The sequence below is a fragment of the Erpetoichthys calabaricus genome, chromosome 9, assembly GCF_900747795.2.
Source record: "Erpetoichthys calabaricus chromosome 9, fErpCal1.3, whole genome shotgun sequence".
NCBI lineage: Eukaryota > Metazoa > Chordata > Cladistia > Polypteriformes > Polypteridae > Erpetoichthys > Erpetoichthys calabaricus.
The window spans coordinates 134,988,853-135,015,624 of record NC_041402.2 but is presented as its reverse complement, the minus strand read 5'-3'; the positions used below and the strand labels follow the sequence as shown (position 1 = coordinate 135,015,624).

The 26,772-nt window shown below is 39.6% G+C and overlaps 1 protein-coding gene across 2 annotated transcripts in view; it reads right to left on the bottom strand.

Moving 5' to 3' along the window:
* Positions 1-26,772, bottom strand: part of exoc3l1 (exocyst complex component 3-like 1) — an 88,952-nt gene that overhangs the window by 49,181 nt on the left and 12,999 nt on the right. For both annotated transcript variants that reach the window (XM_028810189.2, XM_028810190.2), the window contains exons 4-5: positions 25,851-26,526; positions 1,049-1,166 (exon numbers count right to left, since the gene is read on the bottom strand). In XM_028810189.2, the coding sequence (XP_028666022.1) occupies positions 1,049-1,166; positions 25,851-26,526 (794 nt within the window). The remainder of the gene's footprint in view (positions 1-1,048; positions 1,167-25,850; positions 26,527-26,772) is intronic.

Sequence of the window (26,772 nt, the reverse complement as noted above, 5' to 3'; positions counted from 1 at the left end):
GCATTTAAACGCAGAAAAACTAACCAGTGTGGGTATGCTTATAAGAAGGTATGAACTAGATGCTTCAAACTTTGCAGGTAACATTTTCTCATATTTAGCTAAAAGTAACTTCACTGATAAGTAACAAGACTATTGGAAATTATTTTTTGTCTAGTTCAGCTTGCTATCAATCATCAAGAAACTCCATCCATCCATTTTCCAACCCGCTGAATCCGAACACAGGGTCACGGGGGTCTGCTGGAGCCAATCCCAGCCAACACAGGGCACAAGGCAGGAACCAATCCCGGGCAGGGTGCCAACCCACCGCAGTCAAGAAACTCTATAAAGGAAAATTATTTGAAAAAGCACTGTCAGAGACATCACACCTGGCAGAGAGAGATGGAGAAACCTCACAAGAAAAGAGAGAACAAGCATCACATAAGGCTTAAGATGACAAAGACAGTAGCCACTTGACATGAAGCTTGATATTATACATTGATTTGAATTATTCACATTGTGTGTTTTAATCAATTATTTTATCAAACATTTGATATGCCTGGTTTTTCTGCAAATAAACACAAGTTTTGATGAAAACAAAGTTTTCGACATTATCTCACCGAGCTGTTAACTGTCCTCTTGTTTACTGGCACTACAGATCTAACCTAGGTAATGAGCACTCGTTCAGGTTAAGTCCTTTCAGATCTGGGAGCAGCAGGATGTTAGAGTATTCAGTGGTTCAGCCCTTACAGTGGGGGAAACTGAGGCTAAAGTGTTCTTTGTTAGGGTACCTCAGAGGTTCAGAGTAGAATCTTTTACAAAGGTAGCAAGCCCTTATTAAGGATTCCAAGGGTAAGAACTGTGTTCTGTACACATAAAACATTTTACACTTTTCCTGGAAAAACTTGTCCACCAATAAAAAAAGAACCTTTGGAGGCTACAGTGCCTTTAATGGACAATTTCACAATAAAACAAGCAAGCCATTTCAACACATGTTTTCACTTATATTTAAGTATTCATTTTTCTTAAACACCAAAAAACACCCCAGTGGAAAAGTTTGACTAAAGCATACCCTGACAGTGTTGATGTACTTGGTTTGCAGCTGTTCAAGTGCATCATTGGATATCAGAGGAGCAAGATCATCAATGTCAACCTCGGAACAAAGATCTGGATTCTGAATCATTTCAGGGCTGTGAAGAAAAAAAGAAGTATATACGTAGAGAATTAAGGGCTGACTAGTAATCTTTGCAAAGGTGGTCCCTGCTTTTAACTGGATGCTTCTGGGATGCTATGTCCCCTACCATCCTAGAACTGGAAGAAGCTGGTTTGGATAGGGATGAGTGAGTATGAATGGCCCAACAGTGAGTGCTGCTGCCTCACAAAGCCAGTGTTCAATTGGTTTCTGTCTGTGTGTCTTTTGCAGTTTCTCCCATTGCCTTTTAGTAAATCAGGTTTCCCAAAGTCGTGCATTCCTGGGCACCTTGCAGCTCTAAATGTACCTGATGAGTGTCTATAACTTGTGTTATGCTAAAATTCTGTCTGGTGTTTGGTTCCTACTGTGTGCCAAGTGCTATTAGGCCACCCCACAACCTTGTATTGTGTAAAGCATGTTTGGAAAATGTATAGATGAACACATACATTTATACTGTGCATACCAAGATAATCATTTATTAATATGCTTACAGCTTCATCAGATTTGTCTTGTTCAAAGTATTCCCCCTTTCTCATTTACTGTATTCACCACTTCCAATGTTTTTCCATTTCTGGAAGGCATCCTAGAACTCATTTTGTGGAATGTCATGTAGGTTCTGCGGTGAATTTTCTGTCATTTGAAATCTCAGACTTTTCAGGGTGGACTTCAATTTGGGGAACAAAAACAAAAGTCTGCAGGGGCTGCACACCCACGTTATCACATGTTTCAGAGAGTTTTCATCAGCCTTTGAATGATCTAACAACTTCCGACTGACTAGGACCCAGTTTGCTTTTTGCTCATCTCTCAAGAAACATGGCACAAATTTTGCAGCAGCACAATGCATCTGCAGTGTTTCAGTCAAAATTGTGTGACACAAACTTTTACTGATGCCTACTTCTTCACCACTTCACGGACACTTAGACAATAAACACACACATTCTCAACGTGATCAACTTCCAGTTTTGGGATCGTCTTCCCGATTTACACCGTTGGTACAGTACAATTCAAAACATTATGCTCATTGTGCAACGATGCTCTCCATAAGCTCCTATCTGAAAAGTGACAGTAAATGTTTTTGTCAGTTTCACACAGTTTCATGGAAACACATTGCTCTTCAAGATCCTTTATATTTCAACTTGCAAAAAATCACCAAAGGCACAGGAGTCAAGTTCATTGTACTACATGTGATTGATGACAAATTGACATGATCATACTGGTAAGGATTTTAAAAGTCAAGTTCACCTCTACACACCACCACTATCAAGAGTCTGCTATTCTACCTTGTTGGTGCCCTATTTAAGAAATTGTGTTTCTTTTTGGACAGATCTTGTATATACTGCATACTGTATATATAATGTAGCATGCAAAAGTTTGGGCACCTTTGCTTAAAATGTCTGTTACTGTGAGAAACTAAGTGAACAGAAGATGAACTGATCACCAAAAGGCATAAAGGTCAAGATGACATATTTCTTTAACATTTTAAGCAATATTACATTTTTATTTCCATCATTCACAAGTACATAATACCAAAAAAATTAAAAAGGTCTGAAGCAAAAGATTGGGAACAATACATGGCCGGTACTCAGTAACACCCCCTTGGCAAGTTTGTAAATGCTTTTTATAGCCAACTAAGAGTCTCTCATTTCTTATTTGAGTATTTTCACCCATTCATCCTTTTCAAAAGGCTTGTAATTCTGCAAGATTCTTGGGTCGTCTTGCATGCATTGCTCTTTTGAGATCTATCCACAGATTTTCAATGATGTTTAGATTTAGGGGACTGTGAGGGCCTTGGCAAAACTGTCAGCTTGCGCCTCTTGAATTATTCCATTGTAGACTTTGAGGTGTGTTTCGGATCACTATCATGTTGCAAGACCCATCCTCTTTTTAACTTCAACTTTTTTTTTTACAGATGGTGTGATGTTTGCTTCCATTTATATGAATCCATTCTTCCCTCTACCAATGACATGTTCCCTGTGCCACTGGCTGAAACACAAGCTCAAAGCCTGATCAATCACCCCCCATGCCTAATAGTTAGAGAGGTGTTCTTTTCCTGGAATTCTGCATCCTTTTTTCTCCAAACCTACATTTACACATTATGGCCAAATGGTTTAATTTTGATTTCATCAGTCCACAAGACTTGTTTCCAGAATGCATCAGGCTTGTTTAGATGTTCATTTGCAAACAATAGGTGCTGAATTTTGTGGCTAGGATGCAGGAAAGCTTTTCTTCTTTTTTTTTTTTATATATATTTTTATTTTATTAATTTTCATTGTAATCATTCCATACAAACAGATCAATTTATAACCCAACAAAATTGAAGACAAATCAAAACCCACCCCTGAGAAGGAGAGCTTAGCTACAGGAAAATTGCTTAGGGCTTTTTAATAAGGCGACATTAAACAAAAGAAAGGGAGAAGTAAATATATATGTAAATAAGAGATGGAGAAGGGAATTAAATGCGGTAAAAGTTATTTCTCTTATTCTAAAATAATATTGATTAAATCCTGCCAGGTTTTGAAAAAATTTTGTACAGATCCTCTAACTGAGAATTTGATTTTTTCCAATTTCAAATAATATAAAACATCGGTTTCCCACTGACTTATCAGAGGAGAATTAGGATTCTTCCAATTTAACAAAATAAGTCTGCGTGCCAAAAGTGTAGTGAATGCAATCACCGTTTGCTTGTCCTTCTCCAATTCAAGTCCATCTGGAAGGACACCAAACACAGCTGTTAGTGGGTTAGGAGGGATTGTGATACTAAGGCTGTCTGAAAGGCACTTAAAAGTTTTTGTCCAAAATGATGTTAGTTTGGTGCAGGCCCAAAACATGTGACCCAGTGAGGCAGGAGCTTGGTTGCAGCGTTCGCATGTTGGATCCTGCCCTGGAAACATTATGGACAGTTTTAAGCGAGACAGATGAGCTCGATATATAATTTTTAGTTGAATAATTCTATGCTTTGCATATATAGAACTCGAGTGAATTCTCTGCTTTGCTACCTTCCACTCCTTTTGTGATATATTGATTAAGAGATCTTCTTCCCAATGTCCTCTTGGATCTTTGAATGGTAAGGAGTCTAATAAGATTTTATATAATGTGGAAATGGTGTTTAATTCCTCGAAATTGAGCAGTATTTTTTCCAGCATTGTGGAGGGTGCGAGGTGGGGGAAATCGGGCAATTTCTGTTTAACAAAACTTCTAATTTGAAGATAGTGAAAGAAATGTGTAGCTGGTAGGTTGAATTTTGAGCGTAATTGTTCAAAAGATGCAAATATGTTGTCTATATAAAGATCTCTGAGCATTTTAATCCAAAAACTTTTCCAGGTATTAAAAACTGGATATGTTTGCGAGGGTTGAAAGAGGTGGTTCTCTTGCAGTGGTGCCACTGATAAAAGATTTTCCATCTTAAAATGCTTCCTAATTTGTTTCCATATTCTGAGTGAGTAAAGCACAATTGGGTTATTAGTATATTTGCGATAACTTGCATTTATTGGAGAGCAGAGCAAGGAGTATAAAGAAGTACTACAGGATTTTACTTCTATTGCGGACCAAGCCTGTGTATGTTCATTTTTTTGTGTCCAGGTTTTTATGGTTTGTATGTTTGCTGCCCAGTAATAAAACTGAAAATTAGGTAAAGCCATGCCACCTTCTGCCTCACGTCTTTGTAGGGTCGCTCTTCGGATACGTGGGTGTTTTGAGTTCCAAATGAATGAGGTTATTGTTGAATCTAACTGTTTAAAAAACGATTTATTGATGTATATTGGAATGTTTTGAAATAAAAAGAGAAGTTTAGGAAGGATATTCATCTTAACAATGTTAATTCTTCCGGCTAGAGTGAGATGAAGGGTTGACCATCTATGCAAGTCTTGCTTAATTTTTTCCATACAGACGGCAAAATTTTGCTGATAAAGAGCTTTATGTTTACTTGTGATATTTACCCCTAGGTATTTAAACTGATCTGCTATGGTAAAAGGTAGGGTACCTAATCTAATATTATATGCTTGTGAATTCACTGGAAAGAGTATACTTTTATTCAGATTAATTCTAAGACCAGATATCTTTTGAGATTCTGTTAGTGCTGTTAAAACAACGGGAACAGTGTTTTCTGGGTCTGATATATATAAGACCATATCATCTGCATATAGAGAAATTTTCTGTTCCAGTCCTTCTCTGACAATCCCCTTTATCTGATAAGAATTTCGGCAGTGAACCGCCAGTGGTTCAATAGCGATTGCAAACAACAGTGGCGACAAGGCACATCCTTGTCTGGTACCACGTTCTAGCTTAAAGTAGTCTGAGCAAATGTTATTAATACAAACTGAAACTTCTGGATTGGTATACAGTAGTTTGATCCATGCACAAATATTCGGGCCAAACCCAAATTTCTACAATGCAGTGAAAAGGTAGTTCCATTCAATCATAACAAATGCTTTTTCTGCGTCTAATGATAGTAATATCTCTGGGGTGTTTGATTTTGCTGGTGAATATATAACATTAAACAAGCGTCGGAGATTGGAAGATAGGTGTCGGCCTTTAATAAATCCAGTTTGATCCTGTGATATTACAGAGTGCAGCACTTTCTCCATCCTTCTAGCTAGGATTTTTGAGAGAATCTTAACATCATTATTCAGGAGTGAAATTGGTCTGTATGAGGTACATTGTAACAAGTCCTTATTTTGTTTAGGAAAGATGGTGATTAATGCTTGTCGAAATGTTTGAGGTAGTATTTGGTTGTCTCTAGCTTCTGTAAATGTTGCCAATAAGAGGGGAGCTAGCTGAGTGGAGAATTTTTTATAAAATTCTACGGCGTAACCATCAGGGCCTGCTGATTTCCCACTTTGTAGTGACTTTATAGCGTCTAGTAATTCTGTTAGCGTTAGAGGTTTATCCAGTTCCTCAGCACTTAAAGCATCTATTTGTGGTATCTGTGATGTATCCAGAAATGCATTAGATTGTGTGTTGTCTTCTTTGGGCTCAGTAGAATATAAAGACTTATAATAATTTCTAAATGTGTGCATTATATTTTTATGGTCAATAATTTCTTCTCCATTCTTGTTGGTGATTACTGGTATTGCATTGCGAACTTCTTGTTTGTGAATTTGTTGAGGTAAAAGCTTATTAGCTTTTTCTCCGTGTTCATAGTAATGATGTCTAGACTTATAAATAAGTTGTTCAGTTTCTTTAGTTGTTAAGATGTTAAGATCTGTATGCAGGGCCTGCCTTTTCCTGTGGAGAACTTCATTTGGACACCTGGCTTGTTCTTCATCTATTCTAGTAATTTCACTTTTTAGCTCTGACACTTTCTTGGTTTCTAATTTATTTCTGTGGGAAAGATATGAAATAATCTGTCCTCTTAAGAAGGCCTTTAGAGTTTCCCAGAGTGTTCTTGCAGAAACCTCTGTGGATGTGTTTGTCTCTAGGAAGAAGCTGATTTGTTTGGATATAAATTCTGTGCAGTTCTCGTCTGCCAATAAAAGAGGGTTAAGACGCCATCTACGAGGTGAGTGTGAGGGGCTTAATTTTAGCTCCAAGACTAGAGGGGCATGGTCAGAGATAACAATTGTGTCATATTTGCATGATTTAATTGTAGGCAGGAAATTATTATCTATAAAAAAATAAGCAATTCTTGAGTAGCTATAACGCACTGGTGAGTAGAACGAATATGTTCTTGAGTTTGGGTTAAGAAACCTCCAGGGGTCTGATAAGTTGTGATCATTTAAAAACTGTGTAATTGTCTTTGCAGTATTAGATGTCGTCCCCCCTGTCACAGGAGTCCTATCTAAGAGTGGATTTAGAACACAATTAAAGTCCCCAGCCATTATAATTTTATGAGTGTTCACATTGGGAATGGATGCAAATAGATTTTGCATGAATTCCTTATCAGCAACATTGGGTGCATAAACATTTATCAAAATCATTTTACTGTTATATAAGTTGCCCATGACCATCACATATCTCCCTTCACGGTCCGATACTACATCTGATGCTACAAATGGAACTGTTCTGTGTATGAGAATTCCCACCCCTCTAGTTCTCTTTATAAAGCTAGAATGGAACATTTGGCCAGTCCAGTCTTTTTGTAGTCTGAACTGATCCTTGGTTAGTAAGTGGGTCTCCTGTAAAAATACTATTTTAGCATTTAAGCCTGTTAGGTGAAAGCATACTTTCTTTCTCTTTAATTCGTGATTCAGGCCTTTCACATTCCAGCTCACAAAGTTAACTGTCCCATCATGGAGACATTGATTCTAAGTTTTTAATGTCATTTTATAGTTTTAATTGGTAATGAGGCAGTTTTAATCTTAGTTTCAAGACTCCCCATGAGTTATTGCATTTTAGCCTATTGTTGCATTGATATTTATAATTATAAGGATTACAAGAATAGATTAGATATAACCTGCTCTCCTTCTCTCCCCCCTTTATCCCCCCACCCCCCCATTTTCCCTCCCCACATGAGGCTAGATCCCACTTCGCGATGTCCCGGTCCTCTGACATACGAACCCCACCCTGCAGCAGCATTAGAGAATTAAAACAGAGATATCTTTTGCAGCTAAATTCTTAATACTATCTGCCAAAAATACTATTATTAACAGTCTTTAACCTTGAAATAATCTTCAGCGCTTTTAAGTTATTAAGTTATTAAGATAAAAAAAAAAAAAAAAGAATCAACCCTGGGAATGATTTTAAAAACTAGTATAGGATAAACCTGGTAATTCCTACTGTAATAGTATAATGGTAATAGTACAAACAGTAGAAAAAGCAATAAACCAAGGCTATGATGTTAAACAGTCTACTTTAAGGTATAGTAGAATAAAAAAAAAAAAAAAAAAATCCTACTTTAATTACTTCCACACTTTCACACTCACGTCTATAACTCTATAACTCTAATTAAAACATAAACATATAAAGTCCAGATAAAGAAAAGGATGTATAATTATAATGCCAGTCTCTTTAAACATGGATCCAGAGAGCAGATCATAGGTCCTTCCCATGCCTTGATAGAATACGGCTCCTTATTAACTTTCAAAAAAGTGTCGGAAACAGCTTCTTTAATTCCTTTTCAGCTTCTTCTTTGCTTAAGAAAATATAATATTGATCTTGAACTTCCACTTTCAGTTTGGCGGGATACAAGAGGCTGTATTTGATATCGGCTTTCCGTAGCAACTTTTTAATGTCAATGTAGGCTGCACGTTTTGCAGTTGTTGATGGTGAGAAGTTGGGGAAAATAGGAATAAGATTATTTTCAAATATAATCTCTTGCTTGTGTCTGAGAAGTGCCATCACATCAAGCTTACATGGTAGTCGCTCGAAGCGGACAATAAAAGACCTAGGTTTAAAGGTGCTTGGTCTGTTTGTGCGATAAGCTGCTGTTATCTCAATGTTGAGTTTAAAGTCATTTCCAATTACTTTAGACAGTAATTCTACTGAGTTGGTCTCGTCCGTTTATAGGAGATGGACGTCTGAAGCAGATCTCCGCTAGCAGCGGCTTTATTCTCCCACGTATTTCATATTATTTAGAGGTATCCTGTGTTTAACCCGACCAAGGAACTTCCACTACAATATACAAGCATGACTAACAAGAAGAAAAGTCAGAAAGAACCGGAAAAGAAACTTAAAGCTGCATCAAAGTCTGGACAGACATCTGGCCCGAGTGCAAGGTATGGCCTCTCGGAGACTGACCTAGAACAGGCAGACGAATGCGCAGATTTCCTGGGACCCCGCTCCATTGTATCGTCTCCAGTCGAGAGTGAAAATGGGAGCGAAGGTGCAAGTGATACAGGTCACAATGGATCTCCGATTTCTGAGGATCATTCGAGACTAGAAAAGGCCCAGCAGGATGTGCTCTCATCTACTCATCGCGAGCCCACAGCACCTGCTGTAACAGGAGCTGCATTTGCACCCGCGGAGCACGAAAGCCAAAGCGAACTGTCTGAACTGAAAGAGATGATCGCTACACTGGCCACTGCCATGGTTACGGCCATAAATGAGCTTAAGAAATATAACAAGAATGATCTTAACTCTTTCAGGGCTAATGTCGACTTTTGTCAAAAGGAGGAGTTGATGATAATAATCTATAATAATAAAAGGCAAAGTCCTCACTGACTGACTGACTGACTCACTCACTCACTGACTGACTGACTCATCACTAATTCTCCAACTTCCCGTGTAGGTGGAAGGCTGAAATTTGGCAGGCCCATTCCTTACAGCTTACTTACAAAAGTTAGGCAGGTTTCATTTCGAAATTCAAAGCGTAATGGTCATAACTGGAACATATTTTTTGTCCATACACTGTAATGGAGGAGGCGGAGTCACGTATCGCGTCATCACGCCTCCTACGTAATCACGTGAACTAAAAACAAGGAAGAGATTTACAGCACGAGACACACGCGGGAACGAAGGTAAATGACGTTAATTTTTGACTGTCTTTTAATACTGTGTAAGCATACATATTAACACATGTGCAATTAAACGTGTGCATTTACGGGGTGATTTCTCAGGCTTAAAAGCTCACCTTTTATTAAAAACGCGGGAACTAAGGTAACTGACGTTGTTCACTGTCTTTTAATACTGTGTAACCATACATATTAACACATGTGCAATTAAACGTGTGCATTTACGGGGTGATTTCTCAGGCTTAAAAGCTCGCCTTTTACTAAAAAGGTAAATGCAAAACTATTTTCAATCAGTTTATTGAAACGCTCCCGTTAAGGATTGCAATAACATATTCGCGAGATAAAAGAACGAAGTAGGGGGAAATGGAGGAAGAGCCGGAAACAGCAAAGAGCAAAAAATTAATTAAACAATTGAGAACGGAGCGAGTGAAGCATACAAGCATGTTCATAAGGGAAACAAAGCACGGTGTAAAACGTAACTTTAAATTAAGTTTATAGAAACGCTCCCGCTGCGGATTGCAATAACATATTCGCGAGATAAAAGTTTAATGAGAAGACACGAGGTATAAACGAACCACACGCCGTGGCGCAACGTTAGGGGCAACAGTTTCAACCATTCTATGATCTGCTTCTCGCAACTGAAAGACGGCACATGGCGGATGTTAGCCGACTTGCTGACTGCAACGTTAGGGGCTTCAACTATGGCGCTCACGCCACATCTCAGTGCCAACACTTTCCAGACTCTACTTAAAAGACACGCCCTCCTCACTGGACAGTTAAAAAGACCAATCAAACTAACGATGACATCAAGTATTACCCAATCAAAAGTAGGAAAGGAGGCATCTTCATAAAATGCGTGTGGGATGATTTGCATGACACGCTGCTTTAAAAAAAAAATGATAAAAAAAATACGGGATAAATCCCGTCCAGTATTGATTCAAAACGGGACTCGCAATTTCATTCTCAAACGCGGCACGATTCCGTATTTTAAAGGACGGGTGGCAACCCTACAGTGCCAGGTAAGCACCCATACAATCACATTGTGATTCAGACTAGGAATGCAATGAATGTAATTTCCCCGATCTACATACAAGGCGAAAGTCTTGCAACATTCAAAGATGAGTACTTATTAAGTACACCATGGCACATAAAAGAGCTTATGAAGCCTTGAACCGAAAAAAGCAAGATCTCAGAGATCGTAAAAAAAAAAAAGGAGGTAATGTCGTTTTACTCGCTGTACATTTTACTCAAACATTACCAGTTATTCCACGAGGGAGACCAGCAGATGAACTCAACGCGTGTTTAAAATCCATGCTTCTCCCACGCTCGGTTATATGTCGCGTGTTCTCGGGTAGGTACACCAAAAAATGTATACATTTAAGCATGTAATGGGCAAACAAAAAATGAGGTATACCCGAAGGCACTGCAGTAGTACTCAATGTAACTTTACTTCTTAAATGTTAATGTTTTCCTGTTTAATAATTTATACGCTTCTTATATATTGTTCTAATTCTTTTATCAAAATACCAGTGACAGCGCAATGCACGATAACATGGAGTGAATACACCATACGCATCTGCCCACGTCTGCCCTGGTGTGCGCAGATAGGAGTTGATTCTAAAATAAAATAAACATAAAAAGAGTAATACAATCATGACCCACAAAGCGGATAGCAGACGTGACGTATTATATGTGTACCAGATTTCAAGTCAATAGGTGAAACGGTTTGCAAGCTACAGCTGATTTAAAATCCTGGACAGACCAACGAAAAGCCACGGTAGCAAATTATAGAAGAAGATTTTACTGTTTAATAATTTATATTTATATGAAATGTGCTTCTTATATATTACTTAATATTCTCATATGATAATGATTTTAATGTTGTTTATATTGATTTCTATGTTATTGTAAGTGCATCTATGTGTGTGTATGTATGTATGTATGAATGTATGTGAATATATATATATATATATATAAAAAATCTATATATAAAAAATATATGTGTATATATGTATATATATATATATATATATATATATATATATATATATATATATATATATATAAAAAATATATGTGTATATGTATATATAATATATCTGTATATGTGTGTATATGTGTGTGTATATGTGTATATGTATATGTATATGACAGCAACACTCATAACAATGACAACACAATTACATTGACAATCATGTTACGTTATTTTTAAAATGTTTCCTTTACTTTTTCATAACCTCTTTAACACACTACTTCTCCGCTGCGAAGCGCGGGTATTTTGCTAGTCTATACTAATAAAAGGCAAAGCCCTCACTGACTGACTGACTGACTGACTCATCACTAATTCTCCAACTTCCCGTGTAGGTAGAAGGCTGAAATTTGGCAGGCTCATTCCTTACAGCTTACTTACAAAAGTTAGGCAGGTTTCATTTAGAAATTCTACGCGTAATGGTCATAACTGGAACCTGTTTTTTGTCCATATACTCTAATGGAGGAGGCGGAGTCACGTATTGCGTCATCACGTATTACGCCTCCTACGTAATCACGTGAACTGAAAACGAGGAAGAGATTTACAGCACAAGTCAAACGCGGGAACGAAGGTAAATGACGTTAATTGTTGACTGTCTTTTAATACTGTGTAATTGTTGAGTGTCTTTTAATACTGTGTAAGCATACATATTAACACATGTGCAATTAAACGTGTGCATTTACGGGGTGATTTCTCAGGCTTAAAAGCTCGCCTTTTATTAAAAAGGTAATTGCAAACTCTTTTCATTCTGAAGGGCACAAACCACGTTAGATTTCAGCCGTTAAACGCGCAAAAATGTCAGTACACCAGATAAATAAGCGCAACATATCATTAGTTGTATTGTATGCTTACAATACATATAGAAATGTGTTAATCGTTAACTAATATTATGGGATGGTATTTTTCGACTCGCGCCTTGATTTAAACGATTGCATGTCTTGGTGGGTTTGCGTAGCTTATTGTCAATATCTTTACACCTCTTTTTAAGACTTAATTTAAAAAGGTTTCCTTTTCTTCTTAATTAAAATTTAAAAGCAATACTTCACCGCTGCGAAGCCCCTCTAGCGCTGACGTCCGAGGTTCGATTACCGTAAGCGAGTGCAGTGAGTGTGTACGCCTGATGAGCCAAGAATAAGGGTGAAAGACGTGTCGCGTACTCTTTGCATTATTTGACAGTAAACTATTTTCATCCATTCTATGATCTGCTTCTCACAACTGAAAGCACCGTGGCTGATGTTACCTGACTTGCTGGCCAACCATAAGCGTTACCTGGTAGGTAACCACCCACTCACTTCACTCCCTTACGGGAATCGAACCTCGGACGTCAGCGCTAGAGGCGAAGCCCCTAAAATTGCGCCACGGCGTGTGGTTCGTTTATTTGACAGCATGTAGATCGGGGTAATTACATTCACGGCATTCGTAGTCTGATTCACAATCTGATTGTATGGGTGGTTACCTACCAGGTAACGCTTATGGTTAGCCAGCAAGTCAGCTCGAAGTGATCACTCGAGTGAAGGCAGCTTCACAAAAAAAACAGTTTCTTAACAAACTGTTATTGGTATATTTTACCTCAATTTTAAAAGGTTTTCTTTTCTCCTCAATAAAAATTTAAAAGTAGAACTTCGCTGGTGCGAACCGCGGGGATTTGAGCGACTGACGCATACAGACATATTCATGAGTGCAGGTACTTCGGAAAGAAAGCACCGTGTAAACCTAAAGTTTAAATTAAGTTCATAGACCTACAAAAGGTTGCCATTGATTTCAGGCAAGATTGCTTTTCTCCTGTACAACTATACGTTGCATTCTCAAGAGTGTGCTTGCACGGCTTGGTCATATTACAACCAGAGTGCTGAACTGACAACGTGATATACAAACAGAACAATCGTAAAAACAGGATTAAATGAAAAGGCTGCTTCCGTTGGCAAAGCAACGAAAAAGGAAGACCTTATATGACGTTCGTTTATAAAACAGCGGAGAGGCTGTGTGAAGTCAGCTTCACAAAAAAACAGATCCTTAACAAATTGGTATTGGTAGATTTTCACTCAATTTAAAAAGGTTTTCTTCTTAATAAAAATTTAAAAGCAGTACTTCGCCGCTGCAAAGCACGGAGATAGATAGATAGATAGATAGATAGATAGATAGATAGATAGATAGATAGATAGATAGATAGATAGATAGATAGATAGATAGATAGATAGGAAAGGCACTATATGATAGATAGATAGATAGATAGATAGATAGATAGATAGATAGATAGATAGATAGATAGATAGATAGATAGATAGATGTGTATGTATGTAGATATGCATATATGTATGTGTATATATCTATAATAATAAAAGGCAAAGCCCTCACTGACTGACTGACTCACTAACTCACTCACTGACTGACTCACTCATCACTAATTCTCCAACTTCCCGTGTAGGTGGAAGGCTGAAATTTGGCAGGCTCATTCCTTACAGCTTACTTACAAAAGTTAGGCAGGTTTCATTTCGAAATTCAAAGCGTAATGGTCATAACTGGAACATATTTTTTGTCCATACACTGTAATGGAGGAGGCGGAGTCACGTATCGCATCATCACGCCTCCTACGTAATCACGTGAACTAAAAACAAGGAAGACATTTACAGCACGAGTCACACGCGGGAACGAAGGTAAATGACGTTAATTTTTGACTGTCTTTTAATACTGTGTAAGCATACATATTAACACATGTGCAATTAAACGTGTGCATTTACGGGGTGATTTCTCAGGCTTAAAAGCTCACCTTTTATCAAACGCGGGAACAAAGGTAACTGACGTTGTTCACTGTCTTTTAATACTGTGTAACCATACATATTAACACATGTCCAATTAAACGTGTGCATTTACGGGGTGATTTCTCAGGCTTAAAAGCTCGCCTTTTACTAAAAAGGTAAATGCAAAACTATTTTCAATCAGTTTATTGAAACGCTCCCGTTAAGGATTGCAATAACATATTCGCGAGATAAAACAACGAAGTAGGGGGAAATGGAGGAACAGCCGCAAACAGCGAAGAGCAAAAAATTAATTAAACAATTGAGAACGGAGCGAGTTAAGCATACAAGCATGTTCATAAGGGAAACAAAGCACGGTGTAAAACGTAACTTTAAATTAAGTTTATAGAAACGCTCCCGCTGCGGATTGCAATAACATATTCGCGAGATAAAAGTTTAATGAGAAGACACGAGGTATAAACGAACCACACGCCGTGGTGCAACGTTAGTGGCAACAGTTTCAACCATTCTATGATCTGCTTCTCGCAACTGAAAGACGGCACATGGCGGATGTTAGCCGACTTGCTGACCGCAACGTTAGGGGCTTCAACTATGGCGCTGACGCCACATCTCATTGCCAACACTTTGCAGACTGTACTTAAAAGACACGCCCTCCTCACTGGACAGTTAAAAACACCAATCAAACTAACGATGACATCAAGTATTACCCAATCAAAACTAGGAAAGGAGGCATCTTCATAAAATGCGTGTGGGATGATTTGCATGAGACGCTGCTTTAAAAAAAAAATGATAAAAAAAATACGGGATAAATCCCGTCCAGTATTGATTCAAAACGGGACGCGCAATTTCATTCTCAAACGCGGCACGATTCCGTATTTTAAAGGACGGGTGGCAACCCTACAGTGCCAGGTAACCACCCATACAATCAGATTGTGATTCAGACTAGGAATGCAATGAATGTAATTACCCCGACCTACATACAAGGCGAAAGTCTTGCAACATTCAAAGATGATGGTTTGGGATAAGTACACCATACAACATAAAAGAGCTTATGAAGCCTTGAACCGAAAAAAGCAACATCTCAGAGATCGTAAAAAAAAAAATAGGAGGTAATGTCGTTTTACTCGCTGTACATTTTAGTCAAACATTACCAGTTATTCCACGAGGGAGACCAGCAGATGAACTCAACGCGTGTTTAAAATCCATGCTTCTCCCACGCTCGGTTATATGTCGCGTGTTCTCGGGTAGGTGCACCAAAAAATTTATACATTTAAGCATGTAATGGGCAAACAAAAAATGAGGTATACCCAAAGGCACTGCAGTAGTACATAATGTAACTTTACTTCTTAAATGTTAATGTTTTACTGTTTAATAATTTATACGCTTCTTATATGTTGTTCAAATTCTTTTATCAAAATACCACTGACAGCGCAATGCACGATAACATGGAGTGAATACACCATACGCATCCGCCCACGGCTGCCCTGCTGTGCGCAGATAGGAGTTGATTCTACAATAAAATAAAATAAAGATAAAAAGAGTAAAACAATCATCACCCATAAAGCGGATAGTAGACGTGACGTGCTATATGTGTAGCACATTTCAAGTGTATAGGTGAAACGGTTTGCGAGCTACAGGTCATTTAAAATCCTGGACAGACACACAAATTGCCACGGTAGCAAATTACAGAAGAAGATTTTACTGTTTAATAATTTATATTTATATGAAATGTGCTTCTTATATATTACTTCATATTCTCATATGATAATGATGTTAATGTTTATATTGATTTCTGTGTTATTAAAACTGCATGTATGTGTGTATATGTATATATATATATATATATATATATATATATATACTAGCAAAATACCCGCGCTTCGCAGCGGAGAAGTACTGTGTTAAAGAGGTTATGAAAAAAAAAGGAAACATTTTAAAAATAACGTAACATGATTGTCAATGTAATTGTGTTGTCATTGTTATAACTGTTGCTGTCTTTTATATATATATACTAGCAAAATACCCGCGCTTCGCAGCGGAGAAGTAGTGTGTTAAAGAGGTTATGAAAAAGTAAAGGAAACATTTTAAAAATAACGTAACATGATTGTCAATGTAATTGTGTTGTCATTGTTATGAGTGTTGCTGTCATATATATATATATATATATATATATATATATATATATATATATTTATATATATACATATACATATACATATATACATATACATATGTCATTTTTAAAATTTTCCTTTACTTTTTCATAACCTCTTTAACACAGTACTTCTCCGCTGCGAAGCGCGGGTATTTTGCTATATATATATATATATATATATATATATATATATATATATGACAGCAACACTCATAACAATGACAACACATTTACATATATATATATGTAGATATGTATATATATATGTGTCAATCTATCTATGTATGTATGTCTAGATATATATATATATATATATATATATATATATATATATAGATATGTATATATATGTGTATATATATGTAGATGTGTATATATGTAGATATGTAAATATTTATGTATATATATGTGTCTCTGTGTGTATATGTATATGTATATATGTATACGTATATATATATATATATATATATATATATATATATATATATATATATATATAATTTGTGTGTATGTATATGTGTGTGTTTATGTATGTGTGTATATATATATGTTGATATGTGTATATATATATATATATATATATATATATATATATATATATATATATGTATATATATGTGGATGTGTATATGTATATATATGTAGATATGTGTATATGTAGATATGTATATATATGTATATGTATGTCACCTCTCTGAAGGGGAAGGAGCCTGAGCTAGTGCGCAAAGTTGAGAGGTTCCGGCTAGATATAGTCGGACTCACCTCGACGCACAGCTTGGACTCTGGAACCAATCTCCTTGAGAGGGGCTGGACTCTCTACCACTCTGGAGTTGCCCCCGGTGAGAGGCGCCGAGCAGGTGTGGGTATACTTATTGCCCCCCAACTTGGAGCCTGTACATTGGGGTTTACCCCGGTGGACGAGAGGGTAGCCTCCCTTCGCCTTCGGGTGGGGGGACGGGTCCTAACTGTTGTTTGTGCGTATGCACCGAACAGCAGTTCGGAGTACCCACCCTTTTTGGAGTCCCTGGAGGGGGTGCTAGAGGGCATACCTTCTGGGGACTCCCTCGTTCTGCTGGGAGACTTCAATGCTCACGTGGGCAAAGACAGTGAGACCTGGAAGGGCATGATTGGGAGGAATGGCCCCCCTGATCTGAACCCGAGCGGTGTTTTGTTATTGGACTTCTGTGCTCGTCACGGATTGTCCATAACGAACACCATGTTCAAGCATAGGGGTGTTCATATGTGCACTTGGCACCAGGACACCCTAGGCCTCAGTTCGATGATCGACTTTGTGGTCGTGTCGTCGGACTTGCGGCCACATGTCTTGGACACTCGGGTGAAGAGAGGGGCGGAGCTGTCAACTGATCACCACCTGGTGGTGAGTTGGCTTCGATGGTGGGGGAGGATGCCGGTCAGGCGTGGTAGGCCCAAACGTGTTGTGAGGGTCTGCTGGGAACGTCTGGCAGAGCCCCCTGTCAGAAGTAGCTTCAACTCCCACCTCCGGCAGAACTTCGACCACATCCCGAGGGAGGTGGGGGACATTGAGTCCGAATGGGCCATGTTCCGTGCCTCTATTGTTGAGGCAGCTGACCGGAGCTGTGGCCGTAAGGTGGTCGGTGCCTGTCGTGGCGGCAATCCCCGAACCCGCTGGTGGACACCGGCGGTGAAGGATGCCGTCAAGCTGAAGAAGGAGTCCTACAGGACCCTTTTGTCCTGTGGGACCCCGGAGGCAGCTGATAGGTACCGGCAGGCCAAGCGGAATGCGGCTTTGGTGGTTGCTGAGGCAAAAACTCGGGCGTGGGAGGAGTTTGGGGAGGCCATGGAGAATGACTTTCGGACGGCTTCGAGGAGATTCTGGTCCACCATCCGGCGTCTCAGGAAGGGGAAGCAGTGCAGTGTCAACACTGTATATGGTGGGGATGGTGCGCTGCTGACCTCGACTCGGGACGTTGTGGGTCGGTGGGGGGAATACTTTGAAGACCTCCTCAATCCCATTAACATGCCTTCCAATGAGGAAGCAGAGCCTGGGGACTCAGAGGTGGGCTCCCCCATCTCTGGGACTGAGGTCACCGAGGTGGTCAAAAAACTCCTTGGTGGCAGGGCCCCGGGGGTGGATGAGATACGCCCGGAGTTCCTCAAGGCTCTGGATGTTGTAGGACTGTCTTGGCTGACACGCCTCTGCAACATCGCATGGACATCAGGGACAGTGCCTCTGGATTGGCAGACCGGGGTGGTGGTCCCCCTCTTTAAGAAGGGGGATCGGAGGGTGTGTTCCAACTACAGAGGGATCACACTCCTCAGCCTCCCTGGAAAAGTCTATTCAGGGGTCCTGGAGAGGAGGGTCCGTCGGATAGTCGAGCCTCGGATTCAGGAGGAACAGTGTGGTTTTCGTCCTGGTCGCGGAACAGTGGACCAGCTCTATACCCTTAGCAGGGTCCTGGAGGATGCATGGGAGTTTGCCCAACCAGTCTACATGTGTTTTGTGGACTTAGAAAAGGCATTTGACCGTGTCCCTCGGGGAATCCTGTGGGGGGTACTCCGAGAGTATGGGGTACCGGCCCCCCTGATAAGGGCTGTTCAGTCCCTGTACAATCAGTGCCAGAGCTTGGTCCGCATTGCCGGCAGTAAGTCGAACCCGTTTCCAGTGAGAGTTGGACTCCGCCAGGGCTGCCCTTTGTCACCGATTCTGTTCATAACTTTTATGGACAGAATTTCTAGGCGCAGCCAGGGTGTTAAGGGGGTCCGGTTTGGTGGGCTCAGGATTGGGTCACTGCTTTTTGCAGATGATGTTGTCCTGTTTGCTTCATCAGGCCGTGATCTTCAGCTCTCTCTGGATCGGTTCGCAGCCGAGTGTGAAGCGGCTGGGATGAGAATCAGCACCTCCAAATCCGAGACCATGGTCCTCAACCGGAAAAGGGTGGAGTGCCCTCTCAGGGTTGGGAGCGAGATCCTGCCCCAAGTGGAGGAGTTCAAGTATCTCGGGGTCTTGTTCACGAGTGAGGGAAGAATGGAGCGTGAGATCGACAGGCGGATCGGTGCGGCATCCGCAGTAATGCGGGCGTTGCATCGGTCTGTCGTGGTGAAAAAGGAGCTGAGCCGCAAGGCGAAGCTCTCAATTTACCAGTCGATCTATGTTCCTACCCTCACCTATGGTCATGAGCTATGGGTAGTGACCGAAAGAACGAGATCGCGAATACAAGCGGCTGAAATGAGTTTCCTCCGCAGGGTGTCTGGGCTTTCCCTTAAAGATAGGGTGAGAAGCTCAGTCATCCGGGAGGGGCTCAGAGTAGAGCCGCTGCTCCTCCGCATCGAGAGGAGTCAGATGAGGTGGCTCGGGCATCTGATCAGGATGCCTCCTGGACGCCTCCCTGGTGAGGTGTTCCAGGCACGTCCAACCGGGAGGAGGCCCCGGGGAAGACCCAGGACACACTGGAGGGACTATGTCTCTCGACTGGCCTGGGAACGCCTTGGGATTCTCCCGGAAGAGCTAGAAGAAGTGGCCGGGGAGAGGGAAGTCTGGGCATCTCTGCTCAAGCTGCTGCCCCCGCGACCCGACCTCGGATAAGCGGGAGACAATGGATGGATGGATGGATGGATGTATATGTATATATATGTTTATGTGTGTGTGTATATTATATATATATATATATATATATATATATATATATATATATATATATATATATATAAAAGACAGCAACACTTATAACAATGACAACACAATTACATTGACAATCATGTTACGTTATTTTTAAAATGTTTCCTTTTTTTTTCATAACCTTTTTAACACACTATTTCTCCGCTGCGAAGCGCGGGTATTTTGCTAGTATGTTGATATATGTATATATATGTGGATGTGTATATGTATATATATGTAGATATGTGTATATGTAGATATGTATATATAAGTATATATGTTTATGTATATATATGTTTACATAACCTCTTTAACACACTACTTCTCCGCTGCGAAGCGCGGGTATTTTGCTAGTCAACTGTAAACTGTGACAAAACCAACTATTACGTTGGACTCTCATTGCTAGAAGGAAAGTTAGATTCATTGGTTTGACCAAGATTCTATGCGCTCACGTGAGTAGCAAGGCGCACACAACGGCAAAAATGGCAGTGACATCTGGCAAGAAATCAAAGCAAATGCGAAAAGCAAAATACTCCGTGGACGTCATCTTGCCTATTATCTCTGAACTCGACTATGATTTGTCGGACTCAGATTTTTATAGAAGTGATCGAAAACGAATGTTAGGTTCCAGCTTCAGCTGATTGGTCCGCAGTTAGTTGTGGTACTGACAATGTTTGCCAGGGAGGACTGCCACTTAACAATCAGAATGTAATGCACTGCGACCGTGACTGCTGCTGCTGCCCCAGCCGCGCAAAGACAGCCTGGCAGCAAGCCTGCCGCTCATTCTTGGCAAACTGGCAGCCACAGCATTCAGCAACAGACATTTTATGTTGATTTCTGTGTGAAACCATTGTTTTTTTGGAAAAAATTTTCAGCCCTCAAAGAGTTAAGAAAGCGACCATTGAGCTTAAGAACGAGCTTAAGAAGGATAACAAAGATAAGGAAACGCGTCTATTTTGACGTGAACTTTAAAGGCATGTTGGAGAAATTAGTGGAACACATCGAAGAAACTAAATCCAAACTGAAAATGCTTGCCGACCAGATTAATGACGTTACAGATCAGCTGGAAGACGTTAAGCAGGCATTCACGGCTCGAGTTGAAACAGCGGAACAACTGGCGTCTAATGCCGATGAAAAAGCCACAGCTGTGAATTCCGAATGCAAAAAACTTGGAGACAGACTTGCAGTCCTGGAGGATGGGTGCAGAAGAAACAATTTAAGAATTGAGGGTATACCTGAGAAACGAGAAAGCTCAAGCCCAGGAAAGCTTTTCTTCTGCTGACTCAACCATGAATGTCCCATCTGTTCAGGTGGAACAGTGCATCACCACTCCAGAGTCTACTAAATCTTCCTGATGTCCTTTTGCATTCAGATGTGGGGTTTTTATTTGCCTTTCTAGCAATCCAAGGAGTGGTTCTTTCAGAAAGTTTTCTTGGTCTTCCAGACCTCAACTTGACCTCCACTGTTTCTGTTAACTGCCATTTCTTAATTACATTACAAACTGAGGAAACAGCTACCTGAAAACACTTTGCTTATCTTCTTGTAGCCTTCTCCTGCTTTGTGAGCATCAGTTATTTTATGGTTCAGAATGTTAGGCAGCACTTAGAGGAGCCCATGGATGCTGATTGTTGAGACACGGTTTGAGGAGTTAGAATTTATACAGCTTTGCAATCTGCATCACTTGAGGTTTCCCAATGATGACTGTGAACAAGGCATGGCCCTATTGAGCTAATTAAAGTCCAAGACCTTGATAAAAGTTATCTGAAACATCAAATACATTGGGTTGTCCAAATCTTTGTAGGGTGCTCTTTTACTTTTTTCACTGTACAATGGTAGAAAACAGAAACAATACACTGATATTGCATGAAATGCTACAAAAAGAAATGTGTCATCTTTAACGTTATGTCTTTTGGTGATCAGCTCATCTTCTGCTCACTTAACTAGGTGCCCAAGCTTTTGCATACCAATACATATATATTGTAAAAATTATTCTTATGTTTTTATCAGCACTACATTCATTATTTGAGGCTGTCTATAATATCATTGCAATCTATATTTCTGTCATTTTGAAAAGTGAGGAATTTTTTCTGTCCATCATTATGTTACATTTATTTTCATAAGAGATGCTTTTATCCGAAGTAATTTACAACAAAAGAGTTCAATGTAATTGAGTAACATCTGTCGGCAGGACTGTTTGGGAGCAAATGTTACCGAACAGGGTTACAAAATTGATTATCAGAAGTGGAGAGCTCAGAACAAAATGCAAGTGAGTTACAATTCCTAAATAATAAAACCTAACAGCTAATATCAGTTGGACAGAGAGTCACCAAACAAAAGAATCTTTAAACGCTTCTTAAACACACTGAGGGAGTCAAAATTCTGAATGAAGGTTGACACCTCATTTCACCAGCTAGGAGCCACACGTGAAAAGAGTCTGGATTGTGATTTAACAGAATGCAGAAGTGACATCACCAGATGCTATTCATCAGCAGACCTCCGTGAGCGAGAAGGAGCGTAGGACCTCATCAAACAGTTTTTTGTTTGATAGGGACACATGACTGTTTGTGAAAAAGTTGGTATTCTAATGTCTACTCTTAAAACATTTTATTAAAATTGCACAAGAGGGCGCAAGGAAACAGGAAATTTTGGAACTAGGTGTTGGTGACCCCTGGGACCATTGCCACCTTGTTTAGAACCCCTTGCCATTAGTTATAATGGAGCAGTGGAGTGGTGCTCAACAAGCGTTCGCTATGAAAGCCTGTTATAAGAATGGTGATAGTGTGACTACTGGGCAAAGGGAAGTTCGGCATCATTACAGTTAGGACGTCATGATCGTGTCACTGCTCATGTGATTACAACATAGGTGTGTAATTTTGTCATTTCATGCAATGGTGACAATCCATGGCCTCCGAGATCCCCAGATTTCACTGTGATTTTTTTTTCTGTTGGGACATCTTAAAAGCCAAGTATACCATACATGTTCTGCAACCATTGCTGAACTAAAAAGGAGGACTGAAGAGGAAATCGCTGGTATTCCTCTTGACATGTTATGTTGTGTAATACAGAATTTCAACAACAAGTTGTCAGCATGTGTACGGAGAAATGGACAACACTTTCATGATGTTTTCTTCAAAACATAAAATGAGTATTGAATGAATATTGATTATCATCGTCATTTGCATATCCTGTACAAAACATTTCATTGTTAAATATATTTTGTAATGTGTTCATTCGTGCAATGGACGTCAATTGAAAATTCCTGTTTCCCTGCGCTACCCTGTACTTCAGTAGTTTCGAACAAATCTCAAAAATAAAAGGTTTAACTGAGATGTCATCAAGTCAGTCTTACTAATGGAACCCAACCAGTTTTTGGGAAGGGGTTTGTACCCTGTAAAAAGCACAGTGAGAAGTAGCATGTTTTTTTTTTTTTTTTTGGTTTAGCTTTATGTCATTTTCATATACAAAAACATGTGCTATAAAAAATGTACAATAACTAATATACCACTCTCCACTCATTCATGCTTGCAGCAGTAAGGAGTAGACTGCTGTGGAAAATACAACTCTTCATCAGCTGAGTTTAGGGTCACCTTCAAATTTATATTTTTAATAAACATTTTCAAGCAAGTAGCATGTTAACCTAATATTTAGGGCTGCTGCCTCGTGCATTCAGCATTCTGGAGTAAAATCCCATGACCATTTATTATTAAATTTGCACATTCTGTTCTATGTCTCTGTAGTTTCTCTATGTCTCTTCCATTTTTCTCCCCACACCATTAAACACGTCTGCATTAAGATAAACTTGCAACTCCAAACTTGCCCCTTGGGGATGTATGTGTGGCTGGATTCAGCAAAGGACTGCTACCCTGTCCAGGACAAGTTCTTACTTTGTGCCCTGTACTGCCAGGATGGGCTCTCCAGCCCTCCATGTGACCCTAAGTTGTATTAAATATGTCTGAGAATGTTAATGTTATTTATAAGAAAATACGTGTTGCATGAAATGTTCACTGTTCACAGGAAACACCCAGGAAAGAGTAGTCCTTGTTCAGCTGAGGACCCTCAACGCTAAGCAGCGTGATATATTATTGTTTCCAAAGGCTGTGCTGTGAAGTGTTAGATTAATTTCTTTCCATGCTGTTTTTATTTCTTTCATTACGTAAAACATATATCTGGTCATAAGTCAAAAACAAATATCTCTTCTATTAAATATGACATAAAGAATGGAACATACCAAACATTTTTGTCTCTTACTACTTAGTTCAGAGAAAATTTTTATTTTTATAAAAACATGGTAGGGTAGCAATATTTTCAGCCATGTTTGCTCTTCAAGTCTCAGAACTGGGTGTATTCCATTTATTAAATGGTATATACGTCAAGAATGGTGGGAATATGTGATTGTGTTGTAAGAGACAAGAAAAAAACAACACCCTTTCTGTGAGTCCCTAAGGCTCTGTCTTATCTGTGGCCAATGGACGCTCACCTCATTCAGTGCTCCAGGAATCAAAAGCCTGTTGGGCTCCTAGCCACCTTTCCTTGAGGCCACAGATGCTTGTCTGAGCTGGTGATCCACCAACCCCATGCTTGCCTCCATTGGCGTTCTAGTAATCATTTCACAATAAACTCCTGGCTGCAAATGCTTGCCTCCATTGACACTCCCTTTCTCGCTCTTTGCTCCTTCTACGAACATGTTGACTGCTCTAATCCATCAATCACTCAGCAGAGCAATCTTCATCCAAACCAGTATTGCAAGCTCTACAAAGTTGTTACCTCCGATTCTGTTTCCTTTTAGGGTTGTTTTTGTTTGTGAGTGGTTGTTGTTGTTGTTGTGTGCGTATGTGTGTGTGTGGTTAGTTGGTTGGATTGTTTTTTTTCCCCCTCTCTCATGCTCAGGCTCTCCCTTCTACCTCAGAGGGCACCTTGTCCTAATTATGATCGATGGAGAGTCAATGAGGAAACTGGAACCAACTGTGCCCTCACATGCAAACGTGATCAGCCCCAATCTCCTATCTTTAAAGGTTGTGTCACCATGGACCTGTCTCACCTGCTATTCCACAGTACAATTAACTTCTTAGTTTTAATATAAGAACTTTACTAGACTATTTACAAGTGTGTAAAATAGAAACAAAGTTCATCTTTGGAGAAAAAGGACTTGTGCTGCTCTTAACAGACTAAAGGGTCACAGTGGACTTTGGGAGACAATGTAAATGGAACTTCTAGAAAATCCTAAAGTATGTACTGAAACAATTAGGTTGGAAAATAAAATGAGAACAAGCAATATGTAGAATCATTAAAAAAGCAGTTAACCTAAACTTCAGTTTTCTTTACAAGAAGGAATGAATGCTAGCCCTCCATTGTTTGTGTCTATTTTATCTATTTCATTGTCACAAGGAAAAGAAGCCTATCCTGACAGTAATTGCTGTAAAGTAAAAAGCAGTTTTGTAGTAGACTCGTCTTTAAAAGTATATAAGCAAAGTTTAAATTAGTAAATTATTCATAATTCTCATAATTTATTTGTAGTGTTTATTGCCAAAGGATAACTGCTGGCCAGCCTATAAATAAAGTGTCAGGCCACGACTAGACACGAAACAAACTTGATATTATTTCTCAAGTGGAATGGCCTGTTGCAGTTTCCCCATATTCTCCTCTGTGTCGTCACATTAGTCATCCAGAAGGGTTTAAGTTTTAGCATTTAATAGACTTCAAGAAAAAACATTCACTAACCTGTAATAGACGTGAAGCGACCAGTTCAGTAGTGTGAAGATCTCACTGCTTTCTAGATCCCAGTTAATCACCTGTTGGAGATGAGCTGATAGGCACTTGTGGATTATATGCAGGTAGGTGTGAGTAAGATGGTAATGAGGTGGGCAGCACTGTTCCAGTAGATGCTGAACAGTAGCCAGGTCATTCATGATGATTGTCTGCAAGGATGCCAAATGTTTTGCCAGTCCTTGTCCCCGTATACTTATATATGTTTCACGCAGGCGCTGATTGACTGACTTTTCAATGGTGTTGAAGAACATGGACCGCCAGTTCTTTGGACGACCTGGAGGAAGGAAGTAAGAGTTGGCCTCAGAATTTTCCAGGAGAGCTTGGTCAATACTTTCCTCACGTTCAATGATGCGCACCGCCGAGACGAAAAGTGTGGGGTCTTCCCTTACCAGTGCAAGACCACAGTCAATCACTTCCCACAATGTCTTTGCCAGGGTCTTCTCCAGTGTCTGTACTCCAGCAAAGTAGCGCAAAAACATTTCTTCAGTCTCTGGGCTAGGTGGCCCTCTCTGCTGAAGCTGCCAGTAGATATCATCCCGCCATGTTTCTAATTCCATAAGCCGTGCATGAGCTTCTAATAGATGCTTTGAATCTATTAGCTGTTTTGTTTCCATTACCATAGCAGGCACTGCAAAATGAATAGACATTTGCAAAAGATTTAAGATTTGTATATTGCTTATAGTACAGTCTATTCATCAGTCCTAAATCAAGCATTTACAAGCAAATGGTGTATGGCCTTACTTTAATAGTGTCATTTAAAGAATGAGGAAAGTTAACATCTTTGATCAATAGTTTTTGGACTGTTGGAGGAAACTTGTAAACATATCCTTCATAGAAACAATCAAAGTATATAAATAAAACAATTAGTTTTTCA